Genomic DNA, 20818 nt, shown 5'->3' on the forward strand with positions numbered 1-20818 from the left:
AACAGTCTGATTGTATAGTCTGTAACAAATTCCCCAAGCTTTGTTGATTATACAGCTAAATGATTATGCCTAACCGAACTGCATGAGACCCTTTGTAAGAAATTATGGCTACCATTGTGCTGGGCTGTGAATATAAACCTTTGCCCCTAGCTTTTGTATTTGAAAAAAGCTGCTTTCAGTCATACCATGACGCTATGAAATTTCTCCGTATCCTGATCAACTGGAAACATATCAGCTACATTTTCACTAAATGCGCTCAAAAAAGACGGAGTAGCAGTTCTGTAACCATTTTCAAGCACATGTTTTTGTGAGCTGTCAAGGGATATGCCAACTTGTTTCTTCTCATACTTTACCGTGGCATCTTCGCCAAAAATGTCTATCAAACATTTCCTTGTAGACTCACTTAATTTTTCACTTGAATCCGAGTCAGATTCACAGTCAGAAAAAAAACCCTGTCATTCTTATCCTGAATGGATAAAATGTCATCGTAACCGAATGCGTTTCGTGCCCACAATGTTCGTCCCTATGAGACACGTGGGGAGAAGTACTATTTGAACTGAACAATGTAAACAAACGGTCCAGTTTTGAATCTACAGATTCGAAGTTTTTATTGAATTTTTCATCAAGTTCATCTTATCTAGAACGGCGTTTCTTATGGGGCGTTTTCGCCTGAAACGAGCATTCTGAAATTTCAGAGTCGCCATTTTGTGACAAATTATCTGGCGACGATTCTCCCCGTCTGATATTTTATATCACTATTAACCAAAATACAATTGCAATGCTTGATCTACCTTAAAAAACATATATGGATGTGCCACCTTCATTCACACTTTCAGGGATCAAATACCTTAACATGAAATCAAAGATGTCTAAACAAGAGTAATTAAAAGAAAAAATCTAAATCAATCTGCCAATAATTATTCTTAAGTTTCAAAACAAAATGTAAGAAAATAATGTTACTGATTACATAAGACTCATACAAAATTCACAAATTTGAAAATTGCTGAACATAACTAGAAAACAATGTAATCTTACAGTTGGTCAACAATTGTTGTTACAAACATGACAAATTAACACATCTTCAATTATGAAGTTTCACTGATACACTGTCTTAAATGTCTAAACAGTTTATACGGTTACTGAACTGTTTCTAATCAGTTTATCACTTTCAACGAGCAATACAAGTTCACTTATTGGCCTTGTTCAAACAGTCAATTTTCCTTCGTTGTACATTCTCACACACAACTTTCGAACCTTTCCATCATCATTGGGAAACACCTTCTCAACTAGATACCGTATGGCCATCTTTTTCTCGGGACATTGCAGTCTTTCACTAAAACGATATCATCTGGTTTAATGTTACAATGTTCGCGTTGCCACTTAGATCTCGTTTGGAGTGTTTGGAGATATTCAGACCTCCAGCGTTGCCAAAACTGGTTTGCGAGCACCTGGACACGTCTCCATTCGGATTTGTATATGTCCTTCAAAGTTAAATGCTCAAACTCTTTGGTCACGAAATCCACCTTCTGAGTCAGAATTGAGGATGGACTCAGTATTTCAGGAACACCACTGTCTGTAGCCACTGGAACTATGTGTCTAGCGTTGACTATAGAACACACTTCTGCCATTAAAGTAACGAGTACATCGTGAGTGAGGTCTCCAATAGACGTTTCACAAAGCATTGAATTAAGTATGCGCTTCACTGTCCCAATCATGCGCTCCCAGATACACCCATATGAGGTGCATGGGGCGGGTTGAATACCCACACAACACCATTATTTTTCAGCAGTCTATGAACTTCACCGTCCTCAACATTCACAGCATCAATACCTAACTCATTCACTGGACCTACAAAGTTTGTTCCTCTATCAGACCGGAACAACTTCACATTTCCATATCGAGCTATGAATCTTCGCAATGCGTTAGTGAAGGCTGAAGATGACATTTCTGGCACAACTTCAATATGGATACCACGGATGGTGAGTGAAGTAAATAAAATTGCCCACCGCTTACTACTAGCTTGACCACCACGAGTCTTGCGGGTCACCACGTTCCATGGGCCGAAAGTATCAACGCCAACATATGTGAATGGTGGAGCTGGTTCAACACGATCCTTGGGCAGGTCAGCCATGATCTGCTCTGCATGCCGTCCTCGAAGCTTTCTACACTGGACACAGTTGTGAGTCACAGATGAGATGAGTCGTTTCGCCCCAACGATCCAGTACCCCTGAGCTCGAATAGCACCTTCTGTGAAGTGCCTGCCTTGATGCTGGACATTCTTATGGTAATGGCGTATAAGTAGAGATGCTACATGACATTTTCTTGAAATGATAGCGGGGTGCATCTCACGATTAGTCAGTATAGATTTCTGTAGCCTGCCCCCAACCCGTAGAATGCCATCATGATCTACAAAAGGGTTCAAACTTGCTATAGGGCTACCTTTGGACACAGGTTTCCCATTGCACAAAGACATGTACTCATCTGCATAAGCTTCTTTCCGGACAGTTTTCAAAATGAATGCTTCAGCTTTCTGGTAATCAGTCTCAAAGCAAATATGCCAGCCATTACATTCACTTGGTGTGGTAAGATTCCGCAATGTGTTGTAAACAAGCAATCGCACGTTTTAGCCGTAACCAATCTGAGAACCTGCTAAAGCGTTTAGAATCAAAAGATTTTTTCGCTTCGATGTTGGTGGCTAAGGTTTGCACTCTGATTTCTGGATCCTGGTCTGGATCAAGCAACTCAAAGCTTGAGTGTTGCTTACAGTGTCCCCTCCGAGACGGTTGGCCCTTTCAGCCTGGCGCTTTTTGCTAGGTCTGTTGCTGAAACTCCTCTGGTGCCAATGTCTGCAGGATTGAGGTGTGTTGATACGTAGTATGACTGCTCTGGCGATGAGTGAGACAGAATCTTCTGTACGCGGTTAGAAACATACGTCTTGTTTTGTTGCCTATATAGCCTAGCACAACCTTGCTGTCCGAATAATATTTGATTTGAGTGAAATCTATGGCAATGTTTGTCAGTACTGTGCAAGCAACTTCGATACCTAACACAGCGGCACATAATTCTAATCTAGGAATGGTGTGACCACTGCGGGGTGCCACCTTTGTCTTGCCCAAAACAAAACTGGTCTGGTGCTGGAAACTATTGTGGGATGAGATAATGTAAGCTACCGCGGCTATCACCCTTTCTGACGCATCGTTGTACACATGTAGCTCCTTGGTAGCCTCACTTGACGACTGTATGCAGTGACGAGGGATTCCTAACATATTCAAACTACTAAGAGAGGAGCACCAGTCTTGCCATACAGTGATGTTATCTTCTGGTAGTGAATCATCCCATTCCTGGTTTACAGACACTAAATCTTGCAAGAGTAACTTCCCTGTAATCACAACAGGCGCCACAAAACCCACAGGGTCGTAAACACTATTGATTGTAGACAAAATGCCACGGCGTGTGAACGGTTTCACATCTTTGGATACTTGAAACGTGAAAGTGTCATTCTTTATATTCCAGCAGAGTCCTAGGCTGTGTTGTAATGGAATCTCACTGCAGGAAAGGTCTATATCTGTTAGATTTCTGGCTAAATCTTCACGGGGTAAAGCATTCAACACATTCATACTGTTCGAGGCAATCTTGTGAAGGCGCAAATTACCACTTTTCATCAAAGCTGACTGTGTGCCAACTATCAAGGTGACTGCCTGTTCTTCTGAAGGAACAGATGTGAGGCCATCATCTACGTAGAAATTGTTCATGATGAAGTCTGTCACGTCCAAGCCGAGCTCGCCAGAACTAGTCAAAGCTGCCTTGCGCAAACCATATGCTGCAACCGCGGGTGAAGGACGGTTTCCGAAGACATGTACTTTCATCCTATACTCGATCAATTTCTTGTTTGTATCATTGTCCTGATACCATAGGAATCTGAGGAAGTTTCTATGTTCTTCATTCACATGAAAACAGTAGAACATCTGTTGGATATCAGCTGTCACTGCTATTGGTTCCTTCCGGAATCGTAACAACACACCAAAAAGGTTGTTTGTGAGATCTGGTCCAGACATAAGGACATCATTCAATGACAAATCTTGAAAGTTTGCCGAGGAGTCAAACACGACGCGGATCTGGTCAACTTTTTTCGGATGATACACACCGAATATAGGTAAAAACCAACATTCTTCGTTGGGTTTCAGTTCTGGTGCTACTTCGGCATGTCCATTTTCAAGGATTTTGCTCATAAATTCAACGAAATGTTGTTTCTTTGTTGGGTTCTTTTTCAGGCTCACATGCAATAATTTGGCGCGCCGTTCTGCCAAAACCTTGTTGTTGGGTAAACGCGGCCTATAAGACTTGAATGGTAACGGAGCTGTCCAGTTGCCAGCTGGACCACGAACGAAGTTTTCATTCATCAAGCTCATGAATTCTCTATCTTCCACTGAGAGACCTGGCTTATCATCGTCTTTTGTTTTCCTGAAGATTTCACAATCCTGGCTAAGTGGATTATATTCTTCTTTACAAAGGAAACTGTTTGTACAGGGAGATAACACAGTGTTTCTACCTTCACTAGAGATGCACGTTTTGTTCACAGTTAATTTGAGATTGTCTACCTGAATGTTTCTACTTCCTAAGCACGCTTCACACACAATTACCCAGCCTAGTGCTAATTTCTGAGCGTAAGGTGTGTCTTTAGGTCCTTTTCTCTGGTCATGAACTACATGAGCTTCTATCAAGTCCCTACCAATTAAGATCTGAATGTCAATATCATTGTTGACCTGCGATATTTCGCGTTCAATGTTATTCAAATGATCATAGCACGCGGCTATTTCTGGCGTAGGGATTTCGTTTCTGTTGTTTGGTATATTCTTACATTCTAACACTGACGGGAGTTCAAATTCTTTGTCGCCAAGAAGGTTTGATATCATAAGGCTAGAAACTTTTCGACCACATGTCACTTTGGTGCCACTACAAGAATTCACAGAATACTCAATTATTTCACAATCTTCTAGATTCAAAGTGTCTAATAAGCTTGGACTAACTAATGTACGATTGGACTGGTCGTCTATTATTGCGTAAGTATTTACTTTGTTTCCTTTATCATAAATGAAAACTGGCACAATTTTAGCGCACGACTTTCCAGGAAATTTCGTAGATCCACATACATGAGTGCATGAGTTGTTCACTGTTTCAGTTGGCACCGTATTCTCCCCGCCATGACGGCTGTCGATGTGCATGGTGGTATTATGTGACTTTCCACATTCTTCACACTAAATGTTCTCTTTACAATCTTTTGACTGATGGCTATTCCCAAAACACTTAAAACAATGGCCTCCTTTCTTCAGTAGCGTTCGTTTGTCTGTGAACGATTTTGCCTTAAATTGTCTACATTGGCCGAGCGAATGTGACTTTCCCGGATGGAGGGCACAATTTGCATTTTCTGAAGACTTTTCAACATCTGTTTTTCTAGCTTGAGCTACAGATCTTATTGGTTCCATTTTTCCACTTATTTTTGTCACAAATTGTTTTGATTCAGCTGGGAGCTGGAAACTTCATCATTTCGAATCCTTGACTGTTTCTGAATCAATTCAACCAACAACGAGAATGGTGGATGAGCAAGACCATGTGATTCCTTGTAGTTGCTTGTAATATTCACCCACTTTTCTAGCATGAAATTTGGCATTTTGCCCAATATTGGTGTGATTCCATCACTTGAATCAAAGTACGAAAGGGCGACTTCATATGCTTCATTTCCCTTGAGTGTTTGTATTTCCATCAAAATGTCACCGAGTTCATATAGCTTACTATAGTCTCTTTGTGTAATTTTCGGGAATGCTTGTAATTTTGCTGTTAGAGCCGAGAATACGCTTTCTACTGTTCCGTATCTTTCGTCTAGACGTTGCCATAATAGTTTAACGGCTTTTGCTGCATTGTCCACACATGATGATTTAAGACTAATGGCATGTTTCCTAGATTCAGTGCCAAGCCATTTAATAAGCAAGTCTAATGTTTCTGAAGCAGACAAGTCCATTTCTTTCACTACATTAGTAAAAGTACCCTTCCACGCTTGGTAATTTTCTGATTTGTCACTAAACTGAATTAATCTTGATAATGTCAAGTCCTTCTTTAACAAAAACTTTGTGATGTCCTGCATTTGGTTCACATTGTCACTAATTGTTGGTTTTGCATGTTGGGTGTGATCGTTATGCTTCTCCGCAGACATGTTCACAAATTCAAACACTCTTTGGGCTTTTTGTTCAACTGGCACATGTAATGACTGTGAATTTCTTTCATCATCACTGTTTTCTAAGGCATCCACCTCTGCCTGTAACTCTGCAGCAATTTGTCCCTCTTTCAAAAGGTTCAATTGAATTTCAATGTCTTTCTTCTCTCTTGCAGCAGCGGCTTCTGCGACAAGTCTTTTTTCTTCTAATATTGAATGTTCTTTCATGAGCTCCGCTTCCTTTACCGCATACTGTAAGCGAGCTTTAGCAGCGGCCGCTTTAGCCCTGCTAGATGTACTGGTGCGACTTTTACGTGAGTGACACTGTAGCGGTGAAAATACTCCACTGGTTGATTGGATTTTCTTTATGAGTGAGTCTCTGAATGTTTGTATTTCAGTCTCTCTTGATTTACTGATTGATTTTTCCTCTTCAAGTTTCTGAATGGAAAGGTCACTTCTTGTTTCTCTCAAAAAGTCCAAATACTTCTGAAGTACAAGGCGATATGAAATAACTTTCGAATTAAGTACTGTTTCAATAGCTAGAAGTGATTCATACGAACATTCCTCAATACTTGCACTAATAGTGTCCTTCACTGCTTCCCACTAAGTTTTCAATGAAGATGTGTATTTCTGATTCACTTGCTCGAATTCCTCCATTGCTTTGAAGGTAAGTGATCGGATCTTCAGTTGAGTCTTGTCTGAATGGTCCATGTTAGTCAAGTCTTCTTACTATAACTGTCTCAATGTTGTCTAATAAACAAATAACAGCCATGTAAACCATATCATCTTTATTGGTGTCAAATCGGTAAGAAGCTAAAAACAGACAATAGTTCTCATATACATAGTGTTCCTAACAATATGTACTTGAATATTTTTAACAAAATCTAAGTTAACATAAAGAATTGCCATAAAAACACATTTGGTACGAACAGGTCATAGTCCGAAAGCGTACAAAAATTATCGAGGAATTTTCATATAAAAACGAATTATTACAAACTGACACTTTGCTGAATTGTAAACTATACATTTATCTATCAAAATACACCAAAAATATGATAAAACTTACACTGTGCGGACTCTAAATGGACATTCAACATAAAAATCTTCTTTAACATGTGCGAAAACGTTTTACTTACGAATGAAAAATGAAACCAAAGATAAGACAACTACCACAAAGTGAAATTACCGGCAAGACAAAACAGGTTGCATAAAATGCGAATATACAGTTCCATGACAATACCAGACCTTTTTTCATTAATACTTAATCTATTTCGAATAATTAGCCTTTAGATCACTCTTCACACAATGACTCTTAAATGTCCAACTCCATAAAATGCAAACAAGAATAATTACAATTTTGATCAACATGTCCCTTAATTTTATTGTTAATATTAGTCAAGCAATAACAGAGCCATCTGTATGCAATCCAATGCAAAATTAATGATAATTTAGTTTTTGCTCCAATTTTAACTTTCATATGATTTCTGTGCCAAGCCCTTTTAAGTGCATTGAGTATTTTGGGAGACTTCACAATCTTTCTGACATTTAATCCCCATATGTATATATATATATATATGGCTTTAAGTGGCCATACAAATTTAAGTCTTCATTATAAAAGATACTGTAAGTCTCAGTCTTAACCATATAAACACACAATGAGAGGACTAAAGCATTACCATGTGTCAGAGGTATAGATATTTCTATGCATTTTATTTGTCTAAATATATTACCGGTCTCTTTAGCAATACCCTTGTGCCTCTTCGAGTACTTGGCTTGACGGTTTGGTTTTTAATACATTGTTTTGGATGTTTTATTTGCACACAACAATGATGATAATGATGACACTATGCTATGCCAAAGCCTCAATACATTTTTTTTCAAACAAAAAAAGGACATTCAGAATAACTTTTATTACATTATTTGAGAAAATAAACTCATACAATCAACAAAATATACATGCATCTGTAAAATCACAAGCCGTGTTCGTTAAAATTCAACTTAATAAAAAAAAAATATTAGTTGCGGTAAGCAATGCTCATCAATTCTAATAAACCTTCCAACAGACTGAAAACAAATCAACACAAACGGAAAAACTGTTTGCAATTCAGCTAGTATCTTATTTTATGCATAATCAGATTGCTATGCAAGCTGAAAGCTTACAGAAGCACTCTTAAGTCTGTTGCCAAAGTAGAAACAAGTACGGACATCCTTTTCCTGAGGTCATGAGAAAGTATCTTGGAGGGGCTTGAACCCACAACCTTGGATTTGAGGCTTATCCTCTAGACCACTTCCACCTTTTCACATTTTAAAGAGCCCAGTTTTCAATATGGCATTTGCAAGGATGTGCCCTATTAAAAGCTTTTCTAAAGTCTTAAAAATTTAACTGAACAAAATAGTTCTCCTTTAATTGGTCTGCCAAAGCCATCTGTTTCTGTTTTTGTAGTTATCTTCCCTCCTTAACATAGGAAAACCACTTTAAGCGTAGATAAATCCTTTACCATATAACCCTTTTAAAATATGTGTCTGGGTGTATCTAATAATTACAGGCCAACAGATGACTTTTATCTGCAACTTCACATCAGTATTGAGTCATCAAATATTTGAGATGACAAGATGTTTCACTGAACACTTTGTTTCCATCTTGCACTCATTTCCCCAAGGTAGGCGTTGCAGTTGTGTTAAATGATTTCCATGTATAGCAGGTCAATCCTCATACAATGGCATTTTTGATTGCATTCTGATTCCAGTGCCTGAAATAGAAAACATAAAATACAACAGAAATAATAGGAATTATATTTTCAGATCAATTATTTTAAAACCCTGTACAACAACAGAAAAGTATTCACAAAATATTAAGTGCAATACCAATTTAAAGCTGCATCCTCACAGTTGTACTGTTCTGCCACCTTTTTATTTTCCTTTTAACGAGTCAATTGGCAATTATTGCACAAATGTATGGAAACCAGTGATATTAGACTGCTGACATAATATCAGATCACAGTCTTTCATATTCAAGATTGAAAATTTGGTATAAATGCCTTCTACTTAGTCATATAAGGCGACACATAATAGAACAGATTTCAATTGTTTGGAAAATAATTTGTTGCTATTGCTTTAAGCCATATATTTGTTTACATTTAATTTTATTACTCCTTTGATATCAATTGAGGGCTTTTGAAGAATGACCAAGAAGAACTGTCAATCTGTGAGAGAGCAGCTTTTAGCTCTGGACTACTGGTAATTTTAAGAATATGAAATGAAATTGTTATCATGTTTAAATTCCACTACAATGTTGATATTTTAATCATAATACTCTCAATCCTTGTTGATTAATTGTACAAACATGCAGGTACATTTGGGCTTAAACCAATAGGATACTTGATTGGTAAATCATTGTTCCAATTTCGAAAATAGCACAACCATTACCTCATCCGCCTTTTTTCATAAGCCAGGAATTCAGAGTCGGCTGCACCACTGGTACCATACTGCTCTCTGAAAATGACATTAAGATTAAAATTTAAATGTCTGCATTTCATTGGCACAGTAAAAATGTAAGCATTTTTCAATGTTTCTGCATCACCACCACCGGTGGATATCATAGAATTTTACCATGAAGTTGAAACTGGAACCAATAAAAGTAATCTTACTCCCAGCTTGAAAAACATGTGTGCTGGTTTAAGCGTTCAAATTCATTTTGCTAAACCACTTGAATGAAGATCTAATTTATTTAGAGAGCTATAGTGAACAGGCATCAATTGTGCCATTACATTAAGCTGTTCAATACCATCACTAACAGACATATAAACCATACATCCTTGGTAAAAAAATTGTAAATTTTAATTATATAAAAAATCAAGTTAATGAAATGTATATCTTAGAATCTGTCAAATGGAAGAAGACTTTACCCCACCCACTAAGAATTAATAACATTTTCATTCAGTTTCTCATTAGGGCTCTTTTAAAACCATTTTTATATTTTAATAAAAAACAATAAGTATAAAAATAACACAAATAAGTGGTAAAAGTTACGCTCCTCAATCTGTCTTTGGTCTAACATATCTCTTGGTTGTTTGAACATCTTCTTGGTCGGCCATGATGGACTATTTTCTTACGACCCGTATTATATCCGAGGCCATATCTTGATACTAGCAGAGGAGTTCCGATTGGCAGGGTGGGTATTTTACCCAGGCTTGGCTGAGCTGATAGTCAAAGTCCCCGCTATTTCCCGGACCTTAGGGGGGAGGGGGCCTTAAGTTACAATTGACTGTTGATTAATAGTGACTTCAACTTTGAAGTAGGTTGATGTGACTTACACATGACAAAGTGCCTTTATGAACCAAACAAAATAACATTCAAATATTGGTCTGCATGACCATTAGGCATCTCAGAGAATGAGGGATAACGTCAAAGTAAAATATAAAGCATGTATCTTTTAGTTTTACTGTAAATCCTTTCGTACATGGAACAGTCGTAATGTAAACTGTCGTGGTGACGGAGCACTTTCAAAGCTGACTGTAGGCTGTCCACCCAGGTTGTCATATTGGACGTCCAAGTTAAAATCCCTTAAAATAGTTCTAATACTTAAAAGTGGAAATTTGAAGTGTGTTCCGGAAACAGAAATAGTTGAAATGGTCGCAGTCAACAGTTTCATGAATGGTAATTAAAGATGTTCGGTATAATATAAGAAATATTTACACACCACTTCTGGCCATATGGCATTATAAGGACCGGCCAAGTCAGCCCCCGAAGATGAATGGACTTCGCCTAGCGCCTCGGTCGGTGGCTGACTGGCCGGTCCTTATAATGTCATATGACTCTCAGTGATGTGCAATAGTTCTTCCATATAACATGTATAAACGCCCATTGTAACTGTACGTAATGGTATATTTGAAATTAACTTATATCGTTAATATCAACTAATCGTTATTGTTTTTAATCTACATTGGAAAACAGCTTATTTTTGGAGAGATTGTGTATATCTGCTGTTTTAGTTATTTTTAAACTTACAATTGCCCAGCAAACATGACCATATCGGACCGATGTCGGCTGAATATCGGCATATCGGCCAGTGTTTGCCGATATCGGCCCGACATCGGCCCGATATGGGCATATTGACCGAAACATTGTATTTGTAATAATACTATATGATTTTAATTCGAATGTTTAAACATTATAACATAAACAATAGCTTTTGTTTTTTTATGGACAAAAAAACATTTTATAACTATCGCGATATCGGTCCGATATTGGCCCGATGTATACTCTGTATTGCTTCAAGGGAGAGCAATGCATATGCTGCAACTTTCACTAGCAGTTCATTCCCCTGGCAATTAATAAATATTTAAATTCATTATCATTAAATAATAAAAACAATTTAAGTTTATATGGTTATTTTTAATTAATTCTGTAATTAATAGATTCAGTTCATGTTTATTTGATTTTTATCTACGAAATTATTTTGTTTTATATTCACTGCGGTATTTGTGCCATTTCAAAAAGATGATGCAAGTAAAATCATACTTTTGGTATTAATCAATGGTAAGTAATCTTTGAATCGTTGTTGAACGTATGAATATAAGGAATTATTATAGTACTATTCTGTTTATCTATTGTTTTATTCTCAAAAGTGATATAAATACTTTTATTTCGAGTAAATATGTTGAAAGGAATTCGTGTAACATATTTTCGTGACTAGTTCTCTTTGTAAGTTTGTTGTTTTATGAGTTTGATTAAAATCTACATTTAGGTAGCATGTGCACACGAAAGCAAAGTATTACATTGATGATTTGGTTGGGTTTGAACGATTAATTTATCTGCTTCCATTGTAGACAAATTTAAAAAGAACATTTTGTTATCAATTATGAATCATAATTGAGACATTGTAATTTACAGTATCGTATATTTTGGAAAGATCGATCAAAGTTGCAGAGAGCGGACAACTGCAAATCGAGACACTGAAATAGAGGAATAAAGGCAATCATAGGGGAGGTATGTCTTTACGTCCCAATTGTAATGCACCGGTCAATTGTAACCACGCCCCCCACCCCCCAGGTCTAGGGAATAGCCGGGACTTTGACTTTCGGTCCAGCCAACCCCGGGTAAAATCCCCGCCCTGCTGTGACGAACTGATTGATAAACCCCGGTCAAATGCCCCCACACCCCAGAGACTCTATATAAAGCCCAATCCCCGCTAAATTTGGCGCTAAAATTGGCGCTATGACAAAACCACCGCAGTCACCCGGCCCTTTTCCCCGGCTATCTCCGGTATACCCTCGGATCTGGGGGGCCGTGGATACGATTGACTAGTGCATTACCATTTATATTAAACGTGTTCATATTCATAATATGTTAGTTACAATCAGTCTGTCAGGATGCATATGTATATTTTTTGTAAAGCAAGTTAATTTATGATACATCTGTTAATGAATTAAGATCGAAAGTACTGATAAAAGGCAGGTGATTTAGGGTATTTGACTATTTCACACTTAAGAAAGGCAGGTTGACTATACCAACCTTTAAGTTTACCTAAAGGGGAGAATGATCAGGATAACCGACTAATGTATTTGTAACTGTAACAAAATGTGATGCATTTCAGAGGAAGCGAGTTTAATCAGATGAGGATGAATAAATGTCAGTGACAACACCACCAAGGCATTCGAAGGTGACAGTGGCTATGGCAGGACTGTTCTGCAGGCATCACAACAGTTACTATAAGATCCCTAAACAGTTGCACCATCTCTACAGGTATATACCGCTATTAACCTTTGTTTCAAACACAGTTCAATATATAATCCCTCCAGAAATATGCGAAGGGATGTAGGCAAATTTTATACAAACACACAAAAAAAAAAAACATTTCACATTTAGCAAAAACCCAATTAAAATTAAGAATACCAACTTCCTTGAAAATTCATTATGTAAATACTCATATCCTGGAAAAGACCTATCTCGCCTATGTATTAACAGTACATGCAATTATTCCAGAGGGTGTTGCGAAATTCCGTCGTTTCTCACAACAGAGGTGCGAGCGAAAAATGCCGCCTGGTTGAAGACAGCATCGGAAAGAGATGGTGGGAGGGAAATGAGGCAAACGCAAATATCTGAGTGCATCCTTGGAACACCGGGATGAAAAAACAAAACAATATTATGTTAAAAACGCTTAATGTTTAATGCAATAGCGTTACCTTAAGTATTGTTCAATGAAATAACTTTTATTTCAAGTCTTATTTTGTTTGTTTGTTTGTTTATTTATACAGTAACAGCCTGTGTGTATTATGGCATGTTTTTGTATTTTAACTTGATTTTGATAAACTGTTCAGGGGTATTATCCACATTCTGTGATAATTCAATTGTTTAAATATTTATAGCAATGATAATAATAATAAAAATTTAAAAGATGAAATAGCTTATTTTATTATGTAGTAATTTGTGAGTATATAATATGCATGTAGGTTTACGGTTGATTTTCTCTGCATTATTATTTTTTCTCTCAGAAGATAAACCAGGACAAAATCTGTATAAGAATAGGGACGAAATAGAAAGGTTATCGGCATCATGCTGGCTAAATGTCGGCTATTAAAAATATGCCGACATCGGGTCGATGTCGAGCCGTGTTGCACATCCGACATCGGCCCGATGTAAATGCCGATGTCGGGCCGATGGAGTGTTCCATATCGGCCCGACGTCGGGCCGATATGAAATGTTTGCTGGGTGGCTATATATGTGAAAAATAAGACCTACTGGAATTGTGCACTTTTTGCAAGAAACATCAAACTTGGCATAGTTGTAATAAAAACCATCCTCTTACATTGTAGTACATGTGTCTCTCACAATTGAGGCCTTAACAAGGTACCTCAAATTAACTCCAAAACGAGATAAATTAAATCATTGTTGAAAATTACTTACAACATTATAATTCTGGAACTCAAACTATTTCCCAACGAAAACCAAGGAAATATAAATGATGATCCAATGCCAACTGAGTACCATATAGGAGGGCAATGTGAAATAACAGCATCTTAGTTGAAAGTATTAATTAAGGGTTCTGGAAAATTAGTATTTTTACTTTCAGAGAAACTCTTATTAACCCTGGTTATAAACGTTTAATTTTCATAAAACAATGTATGGCATGAGTGTATGGCATCATAGCCAAAATGCAAAAGCTAAATTATAAAAAACGGTTAAAATACAGTGCACATGATCTTTAATAAATCTAGTAACAAGTTTACAAATGGTTTAAACAACTATATATATATATATATATCGCTTCGTCGGGTCCCTAGACTTACCGAAATACGATTATTTACCGAAAGACGGATAAAATTACCGAAATTCGTCCATACAAGTTCGCCTTAGACTGGTTTTCGTTCTACCTAACCTTGGTCAATATATATATATTTTAGTGTTATAAACTAATATAAATATACATGTAGTTTTTCCAAGAGAGCATATCTGGGTGGATAAAACCGGCCAATTAAAGTGTTATAAACTAATATATATATATATACACACGTAGTTTTTACATAAAGGAAATAAAAGGCATGAATTGTTAAAAGCAGTAAAGATATTACAAAGGTATCGACTATAGAAATCATTAACAGGAAAACAAATGTAAATAATATGAAATAAGAATATGCTATAATAAAGCCACATAGGAGGAGAAGGGGAAAAGGAGGTAATCAAAAATTTATTAAGTTTGGCGATTGCCTCAATCGCCCACGCAAAAACATATCTAAGAAAGGCCAAGAACAATGTCATTGGCTTAGACGTGTCACGTGATGAAATCTAGTCAAATGATTGGTTAAAAATAATAAACAATGCTGATGAAAATACCCTAACGGTTTAAAAGGTGACACCCAACTAATAGTTTACTTGTTCAAGTTTATAAATGATTTTATGTTTTTCCATAAAATTTCATTTATATATTGACCAAGGTTAGGTAGAACGAAAACCAGTCTAAGGCGAACTTGTATGGACGAAGGGAAAAACAGACGTGTTGATTGAATGTAGTTTTTCCAAGAGATCATATCTGGGTGGATAAAACCGCCAACATGAAAATCCTACGCCACCCAGAGAGACTAGACTGAGGTTGGGTCAACCTAATGTTCTTAACTTGGCCAAAGAGAGAGAAATCAGCAGAAAATTAAAGTGAAAGATGGTTGAAACCCTAATACTGAAAAATAAAATACAACAATTATTACAACAGAACAGGTCGCCGCGGCCTTAAACCGTCGACTTAAAATGGGGAACATGAACATGTAGAGCATAATAAATATATACAATGTGAACTGGTATAAAAAAAACATGGTAAGACATTGAAAAAAACAAAAACAACAACAAACATTTACAGAATATTCAGCATATATATGGTGACCTGCAGCCTTAAACTGTCAGATCCATGCAGGTAATATATAAGGGGACATCTGCAGCCTTAAACTGTAAGATAATTTCACTCACAAAACAGGTAATGGAAGGACTGTAGCCTTAAACTGTCAGACCCAGGACTGCAGCCTTAAACTGTCAGACCCCAGCAGTGAATAAAAATCTCGAGATCTGCAGCCTTAAACTGTCAGGTCGAGGCGTTAAACTGTCATTACACTGTCACGGCACATAATGCATACAGGTAACTAGTTCTGCAGCCTTAAACTGTCAGAACTAGGCTTGCGAACGGAAAATAATAGATCTGCAGCCTTAAACTGTCAAATCAGTGCAATAGGTAATTGAATGAATGGGTGTTTAAGGATGAGAAGGGGGAGAATTAAAACTAGATGTTGGCTGAATGTATACTGAATCCTGGCTACTGGGAGGCCAAGGGAAGAGCGGGAGTGCGGATGTATTTCTTATAAGCGGAGGATTTCCAACGGCCTAATTTTTGGATGTCATAGGCATTATTGGAAGCAAGAGTAGGTCCGCCGATGCGAAAAGAATGTGCTGTGTACGTTTTGGGATCTAAATGGCAAGCTAGCACACACGCTAGGAGTATCGATCGAAAATAAGTGGTGGTGATTGGTAGGCCGGAGTGGAGCACAAAAAGGGGGCCAGAAGTGTGGGATGTTAGCGATAAATAGCGTAAAAGAGAGTGGACGGGACATAAATGGCGGGTGGGTTGAAGGAAAAAGGGACAGCGGAAGGCCGTCCTTGGGAGTGTTTATATTGTTTCAGAATAATAGAAATCGAGGAAACCATAGAGTGGCAGCATTAAAAAGAAACATCCTCAGGTTTGACTAGGTTTTGGGATCCTTTCGGGGAATATGCGATTTCTCCAACACGAAATAGTCCGAAAAAGGCCAGGAGGAACATTGCACGCAAAATTGTACGCGTGCAATGGTCCGACACGACATGTTTAAGGACAGTTAACAGGGCGCTGAGCTGTGCTAGAGTGAAAGGTTGTCGAATGTCTGAACATTTATTACGACGTAGACTGTGCAGTAATTTCTTGACGAGAAATGAGTCAGTGGGAACAGCCATATTGTGTAGTTTGTAGACGTAGCTTATTGCGGAAATGTAAGAAGTTATGGTGGAGGCTTGAAGACCGCGGCTGTGACAAACAGCAATAAATTGAGCAAGGCGGTCAGCGGAAACCGGAAGTAACGGTGTTTGTGAGTAAAAAGTGTGGTGGAAAACGTGGTAGTGCTTAAGAGCATTCTGATAGCTGGATTTTGTGGAAGGTGCCAGGGAAGATTCAAGAAGGGCGTACACCGCTTGGTTCAATGGAGCAAGTGACCTGGAACTGTGGTAGGGTGCCTGTCCATGTGTGGAGACAGCATGCGAAATTTCTCGATCTGCAAACGAGAAAGGAGATCAGTTAATGATTGTATTTGCCCGCTATGTGTTCCGATCGTATTGAATTTCATGCTGGCCAAGACCAAACGACGGACGAGTGATATAACTGGAGCAGCTTTGCATGTTTGTTTATTAATAATGTGAACAACAGCTGCATTATCAGTATGAAGGGTAATGCATTGGTTGATGAGCTGTGTGCCCCAGATTTCAAGGGATAAACATATGGGCAGTAGTTCTTTGAAAGTATTGTCGTTGGGCTGCCAAAGAGAAGGCCAAGTGCCGTAAAACCAATGAGATTTGAAAATCAGATGCATCTGTATGCAAATGTAAGGAAACAGATGTAACCCATCGTTGATGTAGGAGCAAATTGCGGCCGTTAAAATGATCAACGAATAAATGCCAAGCTTGGAGATCTTTTCGGCTCTCTCGGGATAGAGTGATCCGGTGGTGTGGTTTGGAGACATTCCTGGTGAGATCAGTCAAACGGCGTAAGAAACAACGACCTGGTAAAACGACCTAGCAACAGAAATTTAGCAAGCCGATAAAGACTGCAGGTCTCTTAAAGTGATTTTCCGGGATTTAGAAGCAGAGGCAAGAAGAGAACGTAGCTTAATCAATTTGTCATGAGGCAATCGAGCTTCCATGAGCAAAGAGTCCAGTTCTAAACCCATAAAAGTAATGACAGGGGTGGCATTTTCAGTTTTTTTCGTGTCTTATTGGAACCCGTATAAGGGCACAAAACTGTAGGAAATTGTCTAAATCAGTCTGGCATGTGGAAGAGTTGGATGGGCCCATTATCAAGAAATCATCAAGAATATGAACCATCAGATGAATATGAAGGACATTATTGGCAATGTGGTGGAGCGCAGAACTGAAACGTTCGAAAATGACGCAAGAAGATGAAGAACCCATTGGGAGGCATGTATAGAAGTAGTATTTGTCATCAAATTTGAAACCCAGGAGGTGGTGATCAGTGTTATGAATAGGGATGAGGCGGAAAGCGGAATCAATGTCGGTCTTACTAAAAAGTGTACCTTGGCCAAGTTCTAGTAGGTGTGCAACAGCATCATCGAAAGCACTGTAATTGACCGTAGACAAATCTGCGTCAATAAAATCGTTAACGGAATTGCCCTTCGGGTAGCTAAGATGATGAATCATCCTGAATTGACCTACGGCTTTTTTGAACCAAACTAATGCGTAAATTTTTAAAAGGAGGGGAATGAAAAGGTCCCTGAACACGACCAGTGTCTAATTCCTTCTGTATCTTAATGCGGACCATGTCAGGATGGTCAAAGCAAGATTTGAGGTTGGAAGATGTGGCAAGGCGCGGGCCGTGGTAACCCAGTTTAAAACCATGTAGGAAACCTTGGATCAAGTAATCCGCAAAAGAATAACCCAACAGAAATTGAGCAAAGATTTGTATCTTGATAGGGGTGACAGGGGAGCTAAGTTGTTTTCCTATTGGGGGAGGGGGTTTGGTTGCCATAGCTTTGTCGGCCTCGTCTTTGCTGGAGAATTTGCAGTTAAACGCTGTATGCTGGCCTTTCCAGAAACCACAGAGGTGGGGGAAGTTGCAGTGGGAGTTGCGGGACTGAGAATGCTTGTTGTAGTTCCAACAGATGTGGGGATGGAAAGGACGAGATTGGGTTTGGGGGCTAGATCGGAAGGATCGGAGAGGTTGACGGGGGGCTCGAAAGGACTGGGGAGTAGCCTGTTGAAAAGAAGTGCAGGCCATTAACCAGAACTCCGTGTGGAGTCGATCCCACGGAAGGAGGACAGATTGTCGAAGCATGCGAAACTGAGAATCGTAATTCAAGGAAGCCAGACCTGGGCGCCGGGATGCAATGTCACACACGATTTCAGCATATTTCATGAACTGGGCAGTTTCGAATGGGAATTTAGCTAAGTAAACGGCAGCGAAACGGATGAAAGCTGTTGTCCAAGTGTCAATAGAGGTTATTTTTCGTGATCGTGAGGTTGGTTGAAAGGAGATGTTGGAGTTGTTGTCTCATTGTAAAGTAGGGGTGGAAGGCAAGAGAGATGCGAAATCAATGAAACGGTTAGCCCAAATGTCTTTACGTGTTAATTTAGGGATTTTGTTAAGGATAGGAGTACTAATAGGCTCTGTAGATTTAACACCGTTACCTGGCAACAAATTGCGGAATGGGCCTGAAGAAAGTGTGGCATGTCCTGTCGGTTATCGTCATTGTCGGAATCTGATGAAACGTTCATAGGGTTGTGAAGGCCCTGGTTTGGCATGGAAGATTGTCCTGGCATGGCAAAGGTGTCCAACAATGATCGCTGTGTAACACCCGCGGTCTGAAGATGAGGTTGTTGGAGCCGAAGTTCAGAGTCGTAGTCCACTGGAGGAGTTGTAGCAGTAAACGGTAAGTCAATTGGATCGTCAACAGTGTCCGATTGGGGGGTGAGTGGGATATTGTGTCCATTAGCGTCAGACTTCGGAAGAGGAGGAGTTGAAACAGCAGTTCCTTTCCTTGATTTTCCCTGTTTGGGATGGTCAGATGAGCCCAAGAGAGGCGAAGCGACAACTCAAACGTGCAACTATAAATGGTGTGTACTAGCAAGTCCTCTCTGTAAATGCACTAGCATCAATTGAAACTTGCAATAAAATGCATTGTAAGTGACGTTATTCCACAATTGTAAAGCTCAAGAGTTCTTTAAATGGCGTGCAAGGTATTTGTTATACAATTGTGTGAATAGTTACAGCACCCACACTCCGAGTTACTGGGAGTATACACGAGCGCTTTGGCTTTAATGTGGATTGAACCAATACTATCGAGACCATATTTTTGATGCGTTGAGTTTAATTACCACCAAACGTATCAGGCAGGATTTTGGACTCGTCCTTACAGTGATGTTCGCGTACTGGTTACGTGGTTCGTGACATATGCTTCCAAAATGGATCCTTCAGTTCAAACGGATCCTTCAGTTCTCCCCCATTGATAACGTGATTCTTGAAATAAAAAGTATATACATTTTTGAATTTGATGAGCAATAAGTAATAGTTCTTACGCAACCCGCTTTATTAAACCATTGAATGCTAAATGGAAATTTGTCGGTCGTTCCCGTCGGTAGCTGAAACTAGCATTCAGAATCCGCCCAGCGTTCAATTGGAGGAGAGATTAGCGTAAATATTTAAAAAATCTTACACCACTAGCGGATCAAGACCCCCCCCCCAAAAAAAAAAAAAAAAAAAAAAAACATAATAAAAACAAGAGGGCTCTGAAGGCCCTGTATCGCTCGCCTGATCCAATTCGAGTGTGAAATAAGTGTTTTCAGGGCGGGGGCAATTGTGACAGGGGGAGGGAATAAGTGTTTATCAGGGCCATGGGAAGTGCAACGAGAGGGAACTTAATTAAAACAAATTTAGGACTAGTTTCAAATGCTACATGTTAAATATTATAGTTGAGGGTATTATAGTTTTAAAGAATTTTAAATGTCAGTCTGGTGGTCTGCTACCTTAGAAATGATGCATACTTATCTTTGTTTGTACATTTTTTTCTGTTCTTGTTATGGTTGGAGTATAAACATGAAAATTGTTTCATTTAATTCAAAATGTCCTTTAGCAGTGAGTGTGATTAAAACACTTGTTCTACATGAAAATGCACGAAACATTGAAAACTTATTATACATACTTTTGACTACATCATGGAAGGACTTTTTTTTTTATTAAATTACAGAGTTCATTTTCAATAAATCTGCATAGTATCAATATGTACAATTTTTGTAATTTTGTTTAATTTCTTATAGAGGATTATCTTATTTTCATTATATGGCACACAACTATTCAAGGGGAATTAGGCGAAT

The 20818-nt window shown here is 38.5% G+C and overlaps 2 protein-coding genes and 1 long non-coding RNA gene across 3 annotated transcripts; 1 reads left to right on the forward strand and 2 right to left on the reverse strand.

Moving 5' to 3' along the window:
• Positions 1 to 1711: 1711 nt before the first annotated feature.
• LOC128225621 (uncharacterized) lies at positions 1712 to 2473 on the reverse strand. The gene has a single exon (XM_052935517.1). It carries the CDS (start codon positions 2471 to 2473, stop codon positions 1712 to 1714), a length of 762 nt encoding a protein of 253 aa, XP_052791477.1.
• A 337-nt stretch (positions 2474 to 2810) lies between these two features.
• Positions 2811 to 4913, reverse strand: LOC128225631 (uncharacterized). Its single transcript, XM_052935530.1, has one exon. The coding sequence runs from the start codon at positions 4911 to 4913 to the stop codon at positions 2811 to 2813; it is 2103 nt and encodes a 700-aa protein (XP_052791490.1).
• A 6771-nt stretch (positions 4914 to 11684) lies between these two features.
• Positions 11685 to 13599, forward strand: LOC128211370 (uncharacterized). The gene is made up of 4 exons (XR_008257304.1): positions 11685 to 11746; positions 12101 to 12196; positions 12804 to 12952; positions 13193 to 13599. It is a non-coding gene; the product is annotated as an uncharacterized LOC128211370 (long non-coding RNA).
• Positions 13600 to 20818: the final 7219 nt, after the last annotated feature.

This window comes from Mya arenaria, chromosome 1 (genome assembly GCF_026914265.1).
Source record: "Mya arenaria isolate MELC-2E11 chromosome 1, ASM2691426v1".
NCBI classification, from domain to species: domain Eukaryota; kingdom Metazoa; phylum Mollusca; class Bivalvia; order Myida; family Myidae; genus Mya; species Mya arenaria.

Coding starts and splice junctions, on each gene's coding strand:
- LOC128225621 (XM_052935517.1), bottom strand. CDS start 2,473: ATGTCTTTGTGCAATGGGAAACCTGTGTCCAAAGGTAGCCCTATAGCA.
- LOC128225631 (XM_052935530.1), bottom strand. CDS start 4,913: ATGATATCAAACCTTCTTGGCGACAAAGAATTTGAACTCCCGTCAGTG.